This window comes from Drosophila elegans, unplaced genomic scaffold (genome assembly GCF_018152505.1).
Source record: "Drosophila elegans isolate 14027-0461.03 unplaced genomic scaffold, ASM1815250v1 contig_208, whole genome shotgun sequence".
Classification (NCBI taxonomy): Eukaryota; Metazoa; Arthropoda; class Insecta; order Diptera; family Drosophilidae; genus Drosophila; species Drosophila elegans.
Window position 1 is genome coordinate 4,706,602 of NW_024545578.1, and position 13,968 is coordinate 4,720,569.

The 13,968-nt window shown below is 37.2% G+C and overlaps 1 protein-coding gene across 6 annotated transcripts in view; it reads left to right on the top strand.

Annotated features, from left to right (window-relative positions):
- The window catches only part of LOC108145951 (triple functional domain protein), a 48,164-nt gene that overhangs the window by 31,920 nt on the left and 2,276 nt on the right, over positions 1-13,968 (top strand). For 4 of the 6 annotated variants that reach the window (XM_017271661.2, XM_017271662.2, XM_017271660.2 and 1 more), the window contains 9 exons: positions 69-126; positions 6,884-6,977; positions 7,076-7,321; positions 11,846-11,911; positions 11,981-12,076; positions 12,139-12,254; positions 12,324-12,440; positions 12,518-12,707; positions 13,531-13,911. In XM_017271661.2, coding sequence (XP_017127150.1) covers positions 69-126; positions 6,884-6,977; positions 7,076-7,321; positions 11,846-11,911; positions 11,981-12,076; positions 12,139-12,254; positions 12,324-12,440; positions 12,518-12,707; positions 13,531-13,911 — 1,364 coding nt within the window. Of the gene's footprint in view, positions 1-68; positions 127-2,174; positions 2,711-6,883; positions 6,978-7,075; positions 7,322-11,131; positions 11,218-11,845; positions 11,912-11,980; positions 12,077-12,138; positions 12,255-12,323; positions 12,441-12,517; positions 12,708-13,530; positions 13,912-13,968 lie in introns of those variants that run through there. The other 2 variants (XM_017271664.2, XM_017271666.2) reach the window with 2 other exon arrangements.

Genomic DNA, 13,968 nt, shown 5'->3' on the forward strand with positions numbered 1-13,968 from the left:
GTAAATCATTCGATTTTACATATATCTAATGCTGTTTTAAATTCATTTTATTCTTCCACTTTTTATAGGCAATCGCAACAAGGCGGATGCCCTTTCATCGTCCACTAAACGTCGCGGTTTTACTGGGTGAGTAACGTACAAATATCATGACAGTGAAATCAGTCAGTTTTGAAAAGTCTATATATATTTTATACGCGAAACATTAGCAAACAAAAGAATCAAAATGCTTCAAAACTCAATGGTGTTTTGAATTTTAAGAAACTTCCTTGACAAATCACTGTCAAACTTATATTTTGTGTTCCAAATTCTGCGCTCATTCCCCAGAGCTTTCATTTTTGTATTTTAACCAGATAAGAAGTTTTTTGTTTCTTGTTTGGGTACTTATAAAAAAGCATAAAAAAGGCAAACTTTTGTGCTACAATAATATTAGAGAGTTTTGAAGAACTACAATTGCTAAAAGATAAGTAATTATTTTATCGAAACTCCTCTGGGTATAAAACTCATAATATATTTTTAAAGCTTAATTTTGGGTACTAGATTGCATTATCTTATTGACAGCATTTTGTTTTTAATTATTTGACCTATTCAAAATCAGTGTAGTCAGGTGTTTAGCTAGATACACCAGGTGTTATCTTCACTGTCTGTTCAATTGGTAAAGGGGTGGGCAAAAACAAATTCATAAAATTAATCAACTCATTCTGGGAGCTCGTCATTTGGGGAACCTTGATATCAAATATTGCCAGAGCCTATATCTTTAAAAGACTGCTATAATGGTACAATAAGGGAGCACTTCTTCTCTCCTTTTACCATGCAATTAGCTTCCAATAGAATTGCTTCAATTTAAACCATTTGTCATGAGTCACCGCCAGTTGCCTTATTACCAAACTGTCGAAGGGGTAGAAACTGAAGGGTGCGATACCATGCGAGGAAATCGTGTCAGTTTTCTCTCTTAATTCTTTTTTGAATTAAATGGTTCTGCTCTAATGAGTCATTAAGGCCCATGATACCAGATGTGGGACTCATGCGGGAAGGATGGAGATAAACGTCAAAATATAGTATAAGTAAAGGGATTTCCCATGTTCTTTTGGATAAGGCAATGGGTTAAAACTTTACTGAGCTTAAGGCAGAACTTTATTTCTTGAATTGAATTTATTAAATATAAAATTATTTTAATTATACATATGTGCTACATTTTTTTTTATTAATAATACTCTGATATTTTAATAAGTCGTTCTTGTAATCAAGTAAGAAATAATAATTATAACAAATTTTGAGTTATTAATATATCATTTTAAAAGATTATATAGATTAAATTACATGCAAATGTTATTCTTGGAAAAGTTAATAAATTTACTGAGAATTAGGATAGCTAAAAATAACCATCATGATTGTGCACTGCACGCTTACTTTGCGATTAAACCTGGTGCCTCAGACTAATAGAGTGTACTAATATTTTTGCACTGGGGGTATTAATCGCGTGTCGTAGGGCTCAGGCGCAAGTCATAAAGATATAAACCCATTTACACTGAACAGTGCGAAACAGCAACAAAAATATCAACAGCAGTTATGAGAAGTTCAGCTGTGAGCGAAAAAAAAGCTCGAATTCAACAAGAATCACAAGAACACGGCTACCAGCTCCCAGTTGTTGCTCATTGTTATTGTTTTGCCTTTTGTTTTTCGCTCTTTGAAGGCGAGTTTTATACACTCAAGACAAACAATACACTCAAAAAATGGCCTTTAATGGAAAAATGTGTACCTTTAACCTTTTTTAAAAAAGTTTTAAAGTTCGCACTATTTACCAAAAACTTTCATGTTAATAAATAAGGTTATAGCAATTAAAAAAAATCGTTTATACATTTGAAATAGTTAAAGTGAAAACCAATTTCTTTTAAAGTTTGTGATTTAAATATATAAAAAATAATCTAAAATAAGACATAAAATTACCTTTATTAAGGTTCTTAGTCGCAGAATAAATTATTCCCCAATTAAAATAGAATTATACTTTATTTGTACACTTAATTTTTAAAGTGTACTCTCCCATTACTTGTCGCCACTTCCCAACTTTGAGTTTGTTTTAGTGGGAGTGCGAGTTTGCGTTATTTTTTTCTCCAGAAATCGAAAGCCCCATGGGGAGAACCTTTTCTTTGTCGCTCGCAGTCGGCTTTCGGCTCAGTTTATGATTAGACGCAGTACTGGAAACGTCTCTCGTTTGCGGTGCTTGTTTTTTTCGAGCGGTTTTCAACAATTAACGCCACACAGTGTTTGAAGTGCTCACCTCGGCGGATCGCTTATCTTTCATGTGCAACAATAACAATAGTAGTGACTGCGGCCACCGGAGCCGGTTAGATAACATGGCCGAAAACGGACATTTCCACGGTCATGAAAACGCCACCGACGTACCAGGAACTGCCGGTTTTTGCGGCGTTGACCAGTGCGATAACAACAATGTGACTTCGAATCCTAATTCGCAGTCCAAGTACAATACAATTCAAGTGAAACGTAGTTCGGCTCCCACCCATTCGCGATCCAAATCGGTGCACAAGTTGATCAAGTCCATATCGCTGAGGGCTGCCGAAAACGACAAGGGATCCACCCCAGTGCTTCATCACCAGCAATCGCTGGGTGGAAAGTCGGGATTCACCTGTGTCTGCTGCGAACAGGTCGCCGAGAAGAAGCACAAAAACACAGAGCGACGATATTCATTATTCAGGTTAGCAAGAATGTCCAGAAATTATACGCATTAGAGCGTGAAATTTAAAGGAACTTGAACTCAAAACAAAGTTGTAAAAGTAAGACTAAGAACTTTTGTGAGTTATATTGCTAAAATCCAACCAACTATATTATTTCTATTCTATTAAGAGTATGATACTAAAGGTGTATCAAATGTGGCTTTAAATTAACATGAGTCAAGGCCAGTCTTAAATGTAAATCTGAGACTCAGGGTTTCTCTTCAGTTTTCCAAATAATTTATGAAAACAAAGAGCTACAAAAGCAGCCCGATTTCATAAGACTGCCTTAGGTTAGCCTCACGTTCAATTAGTCGCCCTCGTCGTCTCAATTGCAATAACAAGCTCCTTGGATATCATGTGTGGCTCATGTTTTTTGTGCGCCTCATCAGCTTCTCAATTGCCCAACTTAAATCAGCTTTAATTCTGTTTTTGTTTTTGTTTTTTCAATACTATCAGTAGAGGGTTTAACGCTTTAGGCTACAGTTTGTCAAGCTCGACTGGAATATAAAAAGTAATTTCAGCCTTGTTCATGGGAAATATCTGCAGGCATTACGACCTGTTTACTTATAAACATAAAACTAATTGCAAATTGCCAATTAAACTCAATGTTTATGTATTAAATGTGACTTTTAAATCGTTAAACGAAATAATTACAAATTTTTTCGAGGTTAACGTAGCATAAACATCTTTTTTCTGACACTTATTGCTTATTCAAGTTATTGGCTCGACACTGCAGTCAGCGTTTAAACTTATTCATTGTCGTTATACTAATTTTTAGTGTGTACTTAGGAGAAAACTTAATTTATAGTTCTGGTAGAGTATTGAAAGTATTGATTTGCTTGCTGCTTTAATTTTGTTTTCATTTCGCCAAGTTCTGTTTGCTTTGCCATGAGTAAGCTTCATCAGACGAAGATTAAGACCGGGGCTTGATTTATCGACACCAACGTGTAACATGAGTCCATCTGCTCATTCCGGTTGGCTATCGCTCATTATGCAGCTGCAGTTACGAATCCGGCACGTTCGTTTGCTGTTAGAAAGACACGTTGTTTGTTGTTTGTCCAGCAGCAATTGAGCTTCATTTAGTTTTTGGGTGAGATAAATGAGTATAGGGTTCGGATTCACCCTACAAACGATACCATTTTTCCCCGAAACGCTTGTGGAATATTTATCTAGCTAGTTATTATCTTTTTTCTTTTCTGAGTGTGGGGTTTGTGAAGAACAAACGGGTTGCTCTGTATTTGGGGCATCTTTTTACCCACTCGCACGATAATCCCCAAAACAAATAGGGAATGGGAATGCCCATAAGTATTGTATGGCTTGGCAACCGGTTGCGTTTTTCCCACCAATATTTACGATAATTGCGCAATTATCTAATACAGCTTCGATCGAAACCTGTTGTGTGAGCGCTGCAAGTGATTAAAGTTTATTTCTGACTGGCTTTAAAGGTAAAGTTCTATTAATGTGGAACCCTTGCTATATACTATATCGTCTTTGTCCTTTCTTAGTCAGCATTGGACTTCGTCATTAGTTGTGAATATGGCAGAGATAAGTGTGTGAGGAAAAAAGTTGAACGATAAGAGACCATGCGTATTAATCATACGCCTCGTGGGACCCGCAAAGAAAAGAGAGTGGGGTGTGAACGCCACTCTCTGTGATTGATTTTTGATTTGTTTTCATATCGAAAGCTCTATGCAGTATTATTTCCTATAATTACGCCTTCAGGCGCAACTAGACTTTAAATAGCTCTCTTTCATTTTGAGTAATCTTATCGCGCTTTAGCATTAACTGTGGGTGATACAAAGGCAAGGGAACTATTTCTCCATGGCTTTCGTTTCATTTTTGTTTCTCTGTGGCAATTACACAACAATACTTTCAATATTTGCACACTAATTGGGCACTTTGTTTGCTGCTGGCTCACTCGAGTGAGCATTAAGTGATGTTAGTTCCTCTTTTTCCTCATCGCCTTATTCCTGCCAAACATGAATATAGATTATTGTCCAAGTCACCCACTACTACTACCCCACTCACTCCGACCCACCTCTCTTTATGGCTGTCACTTTGGTCAGGACTCTTTGTCTCAAGCACTGTGTCAATATGCGCGTGTGTTTGTCCAGGATATATGCAAAGAACCGGGGTGGCTATTTGCTATATGCTATATTGCTGCGGTGGGCAAAAGGATCCTGCTCAGTAGCGCGTGCTCCCAAGTCCAATGAACTAAGTGGACTTGCCCTGCATCGGTATTTGTGTTCCAACCATACTCAAAGGCACTGAAAAAATTGTTCACAGTTTAATAATAATGCTTTTATAATGTTAAAAACAAATAATTTTTGAAGCAAACAGACTATTTGAAACGTTTTTATGAGTTTAATTTAATTATTAAAAATTGAGCCAAATTTAGTAAATGAATAAATGCATTAAAATTTAACAAGCCCAAAAAAATAGATTTAAATTTGTTAAACTTGCTTATAGCATTTTCAATAATATTTTGCATGTTACATTATCTTTCAAAGTTATAGAAACATCTTTCTAAAACTGTAATTAATAATATTTAAACCATCCAAAAAAGTGATGAAAATTTGTTTATATAATAAGTAGTTGCTTAAAATTTTAATCGTAAGACTTTTGCCGAGTTGTTTTCGTTTGACTATCACTAAAACCGCAATGCTTATATTCCTCAACAAATAGGGGTAGCTATAAAAAAATGTATCACATGCTAAATGAGTCTTAAATAAAATGGCATGATTCTAGAATAGGATAAATAAGTAATTAATTTAACTCTATTTTGAACAACGTACCTAAATAAGTAATTATTTGAAGCCGTTTGAATGTGTTCAAAACTTTAAATTAAATAAGTTATTTATTTGAAAGCCTAGCACCACCAGTATAGCACATTAAATAATAAAAAATGGAAATATTGGAAATGTTCTTGCCGTGCACAATTTGTTTTCGAGTAGCAGGAGACGGAAACTGCAAATTTGCCGGCTAGCTTTGTTGCATATTTTGCGGCGGCCCCATGAATACACACCCAAACAAACATGGCCATCAGTACTGATAGAAAATGGAGACACTTTGGCACTTTGGCTATTTGCCTAAAACATTACATCAGCCAAATGAATTTTGAATGTGGACAAGCTTATAATAAATTAAATACAATTCCTGGAACTGAACTGGTCTTGTTTAATTTGACTGACTGACCAGTCAGTCGTCCTTGTTGTCGAAAACCGCGTCCCTCTTCTTTGTCGTCTGTGTCAATGTTTATTTTTACTTCAAATTATGTTACATGCCATTGGGTTCCACCTCCACACCTCCCCAGCTCCTTTTGTTGTGTTTTGTTTAATTGATATCGATTTTTGAAGCGTTTAAGGCAACTAGTTTGCTCGTTAATTAAGCTTAGTTAATAATTTATAAATGGCATATTTAAAGAGAGCTTTTTTTGCGGCTTTGCTGTTTTCCCTACTGCATTTCCACTGACCGTAAAACGTTTCCGCCCCCAAATGAGCTGTTGAAACCCAAGCCATCTGCTGCAGAACTCGTCCTCCACAGACAGTGTTCACTGTGGCTGATTAATGACGCGCTCCTCACAAAAAGCCGAAACTTGACCCATAAACTTTGCTCTGGCTGCAAATTAATCAAAGGAGCGTTGAAAGAAATATTTTCTTTATGGAAAATGCGGTAAAAAACTTGAAGCATAAAAAGCGAAATGAAAGAGATATAAACGTAAATTTGACTTTAAAATTGGTTTTATGCTGCAACTGCGTGCTGTAGCCCTTTAAAGAGGCAAATGATAATGGGGAATTGAATTGCGCCCACTGTGCCAACGGCGGCGACAACCGAACAGCGGGCGCTTTTTGGCCAAGTTAGCAGTCGATGCTGGCGACAGTCTGATGTTGGCCACGCAGCTGGACAGCCATCAAGCATTTCCCTCGCTTTTTGTTTTATTTCCATTTCTTATTTGGCACGTCATGAGATGGAAGAATTTGTTCAAACCAAAACAACGATTCGCAAGTTCCTGTAGGCTACTACTACTCCTACTGCTGCTACTACTACTACTACTACTACTACTACTACTACTACTACTACTGCTACTACTACAACACTTGGCTATAAAGTATACGAACTGTCACTTAACTGTCGAATTGTTTTGAATCTTTCAGGCGCAACTGGCTGCCGCTGATCAATCGCAAGGGAGGAGACAAGCCGCCAAATAGCAAACCGCTGGTGAAGAAGCCCTCGGAGAAAAACCTGAGAGTGAGTGTGGGGTTTTTTTATTTTGTTTAACGAGCGTTTATTTATATCATTTGACGTCTCTTCATTGCTTTTCTTTCTCATTTTGCGTCTGCGTTTAGACACCGCAGAAGCACGCCGAGGAGCTGGCCGAGCAGCAGAATCAGCAGCCAGGTGGCAGTCCCGCCACCTTGGTGCCATCATCGCAATTCCCCAGTTCCACTCAACATCCAGGCGGGGACTATGAGCCGGACGAGGAGGCCGGTCTGGAGCTGCCGCCGCCCATGAAGCCCATTCAGGAGCCGCACCTGATTGCCAACGGACCGCCCGCATTTACCAAGGACGCCAAGGAGAGCTCGGCCAATTTGGTGAGTACCCAGGTCCGGCACGGATTCGCGTAGATTTCCCACAGGAATTCACGCGGGTGGGCTATTCAGCATTCAGCAAGGCTAGCAGGAAACATCTTTTGTAATAATTGGCCATTTCCCTTACCAAGTTGTTTTAGATTTATTACCAGGATTTTTGAATGAAGAGCAAAAAAAGGGTTGAAATTAGACAGCGTTTGATCTAGAAATTTTGGTCTTCGATATTTACAGAAGACATTTTAAATATATTAAATAATTTTGTTATATGAAATATCATTTGTAGCATTTAGATTTCCTTTACCAAGCCATTTTTAATTAGATTTTTTTTGTAATAGATATTTAAAAATTAAAATTGTGTTCTCCAACACTTGTAATAGAATAAACGACTTTTTCAGAAATAATGTTACTTAAAGTATTTCTAAATTATTTTTATTATTCATTAAATCATCATAATATTTAATAAGATCAGAATTAGAAAATATTCCTTCGGCGCTGAAACACTAAAGCATTGACCCACCCTAACGTGAATGATTTTCGTGTGCCTCTCGTCCAATCTGCCACCCATTCGAGGGCTTCAAGTTTGTTTGCTTAGCACGCAGCTCCTCTAATATGTGTTTCCCACACAAATCAAAGCGGTTTATTGTGACTTTGGACCGCTCCGTTGCTCCATCGACGTCATCGGCAATCCGAGCACGGTCTCTGCTCAATTAGAGAACAGCAACAGAAGGTGGCAGAGGGGGCACAAAATCCTCCTCCGTTCACCGGTTTTCGGCTTTCGGTTTTTGGTTCTCCGGGCCAGCCACCTTTGCCATAAATGCGCCACTTTATTTTGTTTACACTCGAAGCAGGAGAGTGAATAGACCGCAACGCTCAGATACAGAGATACAAAGATACACAGATACAAAGATACACAGATACTCGAGCACGCAGATACGACGCATAAATTTCGGCAGTCAAATTAACCCACAGACTTTGTCGGCTGAATGTGCGTGGGGGCGGGACTTCCACTTGGTTGGTACTTTTGAGAGCAAATTACAGGGAAAGGATATAGTCAATGAGTATGGCTGGCTGATTCATGGTGGCGAACGTGGTCTTAAGTTTTGCAGAATTCGAAACAATGTTGCTTCTTGTGTGTGCTACTAAATTAAATGAACAAGTGTATGCTACAATAAATCCAAGTTGGTAGAGTAATAACTTTATTATTTTACAGGAATTCATTCTAGCAAAACTCAATAAATTACTTTAGGGCCTTATCCCTTACAAAATAAAGTCAGAATTGTTTTTGGTTTACATGATCTAGTCAACTCCTGTATTTTTGCTTTTTAAAATTATTCATCTTGGAATTGTTTTCACTTAGCTAATTACAAGCTTTTTCAAATATAAGTTTCTCAGTGTTTACTACAAATCCAACTCAGTTTATTCGTTCTTTCTTCTATATTTCATATTTTCGCCTTTTAATTGGGTGCGGTGTTGCGTTCTCAATGAAAGCTGAAAATATGTCAAAAGCCATTTGAATTTTTATTTTACCTCTTGATTATTTATTCTTGCCAAAATTAATTCCTGTAAAATAAATAAAGGGAACTTAAGATTAATTGAACCAAATTTGGTATAAGTCAGCTTCACAAAATATTTAATTAGAGATATCTCTTAGAATTCTTGACTTTGTCTGTCATTTGAAATGTCAGAATTTCAGAAAATATATTCGTCACGTATTTACGTAATTCCCCAATTGCTGCATATTTTTAGTGCTTGCACTTTCAGGGGTTTTAAAGTTTGCTTCTGACTCTCCTTGAAATTGATTAATGATTCGTTTTTTTCGGTTCTGTTCTGTTTTGAGAGCTCCCCAATTTAGTTGTCTCGCATCCATTTGAAGCTTTTTCCATCCCAAATTGTCCGTCGCCAGAACGTCGCCATCTCTATAGCCACTTTGTCCGTCAATAAATTGAATGTCGTCTGGTCTGTTCTATACTGCTCCGAGTTCTCTATTTCGCTGATGATGATGATGGCTTATTAGCTGAATTCGCAAGACTTGTAAATTTTCGACTGCCTTGTACACGTTTTTTCTTTTTTGTTCGCCTTGATGCGTCAACATTTAATTGTATTCTTTCCTGTTTACAAATTCTGTACTATTTTGTTTTTTTTGTATCGTATCGCCTGGGTGCGAACTTCTTAACCCAGTTAGCTTTTTGTATGCCGTCTGTGTTAACTTTTTGGCCTACTTGGCATTCGGGTCTTGGCCTTATTCCTGTGCCACCTTTGTTTAGTTCGCCTATTTGCATTGTCATTAATTTTTAATAGTTCTCCTTGTCGAATTTCGCGCCCTTTGCAAATGCTCTATATGTATGTCTACCTATATATATATATGAGTATAGGGATATATGTGACATCAGCCGTTGCAAATCGACTCCCTCCGTCTTTTCCGAACAGGCTAATTAAATGTCACACCACTTAAATGTGGGTACGTCATTGCGTGGGTACGTGGCCGCTTTGTTGTTGCTTTGGTTACAGCTTTTATTATTCCTTTATTGTTGCTTTTAGTTGTTGCTTTTACTGTTTCACTGTTTTCCTATTCCGCTGATGAAATTATAATGTAAAACTCAACGTCCGCTGATATCAGACTTCCTATGCACAAACGGAGAGCTGAAGCTTTAGGAATCCCCTGAAATAAGATTGTCCACGAAAGTGGGCTAAATGCTGCTGATAAAATTAATTCTACGAAAAATATCTTATATATCTAATGTAGATTATAATTTGTTTAATTTAATATTTATCTTCTTACATATATTTACTTGGAATTTGTGAAAAGTTGTTATAGCCTTAAAAAGTAATCCTTTTTTGACAGAAAGAATAGTGTTGATGAAAAATGTTAAAGGTTTTTTTCATTTTGTCTTGTTACATTTTTTGTTGCCAAAAGAGGTTACAGCATGAATTTCTTTACTTAAACAAAATGTTATTGTTCGTAAATGTTAAATTTTTCATGCCAGAGATATTAGACTAAAATTTGATAATTTAGATATTTAGAAAATTGAAAATATTTTTCTTGGGTTTTCAAACAACAATTAGCTAACCATATATTACTAATATATTTTGCTTTAATTACCGGAAAATCTTAGATAACTGATTCAATTGGTATTAAAGAATTGTAGCAAATATTCAATACATTTCGTATATTATGGCTAAAATATTTTGTAAGGCTTTATAGCCGAAGGTATTTCCTTGTCGATCACTGCCACCCACTAGAACATTTCGCCGCAAAATGCGAATTAATTTATGTATTTAAGAATTCATAACAACAACAGTGCAAAGCAAAGCTACACAAAACACACACACACTTTTGAGCACACGGGGAATACAAAGAGAGATCCCCGACCGACCTCCCTATATCCATATCACTATACCTCTCTGTTTAGCTTTCGCTCATTCGATACTATATGTATATGCCATACAATTATTTCAACGCTTTTCCTCAAGTGACTGCGACGAAATTCTTTGCGAAGCGTTGATTGAGAGTTTCTTTTTGATGTCGAAAGGGGGGGGAATTCACTCTCTGTGTGTGAGTTTGTGTGGGTGTGCGTGAGTGGGTGGGTGGTTAGAGGCGGGCTATGCCTACATATGTAAAACATGCTGGGCAACAGGCAAAACTATTAGGCCAGTCAGCCAGTCGCTCCGTTCATCGCTCGGCGCTCAGTCGCTTTTCGAGATTCTCGGCATTCTCGGCACTACCAAAATGCGCCGACGTCGCAAAGTCCTTATAAAGGCCACATTTTCGAAAGACAGTTCTCCATAAACGGTAGTCGAAAAAAAAAACAACAAAAACAAAATAGAAAAAAAAAAAAACATCCATTGTACGTCCGGAATTTTAAGCAACACGTGCCATGAGCTGTTTCTTCCGTTTATTTGTAAGCTGCATTCTCCTCGCTGTTGTAATTTACTTTCGATGACAAATTCCGAATTTCGCCAAGCCCAAACAGCTGACCATTTTTTATCTTATCGCAAAGTAGAAAATCAAGTACCCAACGAAGAATGGAAAGTTGAGCAGCAGAAAAGAAACAATTGTTACACAATATTATCTACTGACAAAGCAAATTTAGCAACTTATAAATTTAGTAAAACCAACAGTGTGCCATCAGTGTGTTTGTGTTTAGTTAAGTTTGTTATTTATGCAACTGAATTAATTGGGGCCCTGTGTGCGAATGCGCGTGTGGAAAAATAAAAATAAGCGAGTGATTCAATTCGAGCTAAACATGCAACCGTCTAGAAAATGTTTATTGTGAAAATGGCCGCAAAATGATACAGGTTTTTTTCCCTTAACTCTATTTACGGCCACGCTGCACAATAAAACACATAGTTTATTAAATTTCAACAGAGATTGCTGGTTAAAAAAAAAGTGATTGCATCAAGTGAACGGATGGCGCAAAAACTTTTTCAATTAGTCGCCTGCTGCACAAGGGGATAATGCAACAATCGTTGCTCAAACTTTTTCATTAAGTATTTAATCATCTTTTCCTTTTGTTCCCACATTTGCAGGCCAACACCGGCAAAATGGACAACAATCCATTATCGGAAATAGAGGAAATTGTGAAGACGACAACGGTAAGTGCTTTGGACTATGTTGCCGTGGGCGGGACTAAACCCATGCTTTTCTTAATTTCTAATCTGCAGGAACAACACGAGTCCAACAGTCGCGTGGATGGAAGCGGAGGAGCTGAGAATGCCAGCACCAATGGCCATGGACGCTCCCATGACAACAATGAAGAGGTAAAAGAGTGATTAAAAAGCATTCCTCTTGGTTTATAATTTATATAATGAACTATTTAAAGGGCCAGTCAAAGGGTTCGGATAAAGCTGGTGCCCTCAAGAAGCGACAATGCGTCTTTGCGGAGCTAGTGTCCACGGAGGAGTCGTATGTACAGGATCTCCGTCAGATTGTCGATGGGTATGTAAAACAGCCTGACTCCTTAAAAACAAATCTGATCTAATTTTTTATTATACCCTCCGTTTCCAGTTACATGACAGAGATCAACAACACGAACAGTGATATACCCATGCCTGAAGATTTGAAGGGAGGCAAAATGAAGTTGGTCTTTAACAACATCAAAGACATCTACGAGTGGCATAGGGAGTGAGTATACATAAATATATATATATATATATATATATATATATATATCTTATTATTTAATAAAATTATATTCGCAGCTATTTTCTGAGGGCCCTGCGCACCTGCCAAAAATCACCAGCGGATCTGGGTCCACTTATTGCGCGCTCGGCCACCAAGTTCGCCCTGTACTACACCTATTGCAGCAATAAGCCGCTGTCAGAATATATAGTCAGTGCCCATTATCAGTATTTCGATTGCATACGCCAGAAGCTGGGACATCGCCTGGATGTAAGTTTACTTAGCTTGATCAGTTTTATTAATTGGATTTGCCCAATGAATGCATACGATTTTAATTGGCTATGCTCAAAGTCAGAAAATAGTCATTATCGTGGTTTTCTCAAATTACAAAATCATCCAAATCAAAGCATATTTAATTGAACTATAACATTTCCCTGCTATTTAGATTATATTCTCATATGTTTATTTATTTTTATTTTGTTGTATTTATTATATTTATATAATCACTTCTAAGCGACCAAAAAATAAAGCCTAGAAGTTATAATTATTTTTTGAGGGATATTATTTTGGTTAAAAATATCACAAACACTCTGATTGGTTAAAAATAATGGGTATGAATGAGTAAAAACTATGATGGCTGAGGGAATCAAACTCGTTTGCAACAAACTGCGTAGTAACACACTTACCCAAAATCATTTCTGTTGCTAAGATTATTATCTTGCTAGCAATTTTACTATATATAAATAACTCCATATGACAGACAGCTAAAATTACAGTATTAAACTTACTAAAATATTAGAAATTGTTTATATAAAGGAGTCACCTATATTTTATTACCTTTTTTATTTTGTCCGTTTAGAATATTATTTTTTATAATTTAAGACGAAATAAAATCGTTAATTATTTCTGTGAGATATTATTTTCGCGTATAAATAATTACTATTTTTTGATATTTATTATGTTTCATAAATATAAATTTCAATTATCCAAAAAAAAAATCAAAAGTAAATTATTTTTAATTTTAATAATATCGGTGTCCGTTATCTGGTTATTAGGTGCTATTAATTTTTACCGTTTTTGTCTGAATTTCCAGCTGAGCAACCTGATCATCAAGCCGGTGCAGCGCATCACCAAATACGAGCTGCTGATCAAGGAGATCATCAAGGCCACGGAGGGAGCCGGCTTGTACAAGGAGGTGCCCATGCTGCAGGAGGCCTACCAGCAGATGAAGGTGGTGGTCAAGACGGTCAACGACATGATGGTGGTGCTGCGCAGCCTGCAGGACTTTGAGGGGGAGATCACCGCGCAGGGCAGTCTGCTGATGCAGGGACCCATGAACTGCCTGGTGGATGCGGCGCAAAAGCACCGCGAGCTGCAGGTGTTCCTCTTCCAGCAGATCATCATCTTTGCCGACATTGAGAAGGCCAAGAATCAGTTCACCAGCCCCACATTCAAATACCGATCGCACATACAGGTGAGAATAGTGAAAGGAAGCGTGTAATAATAGTTAATAATATATATTTATTCTTGC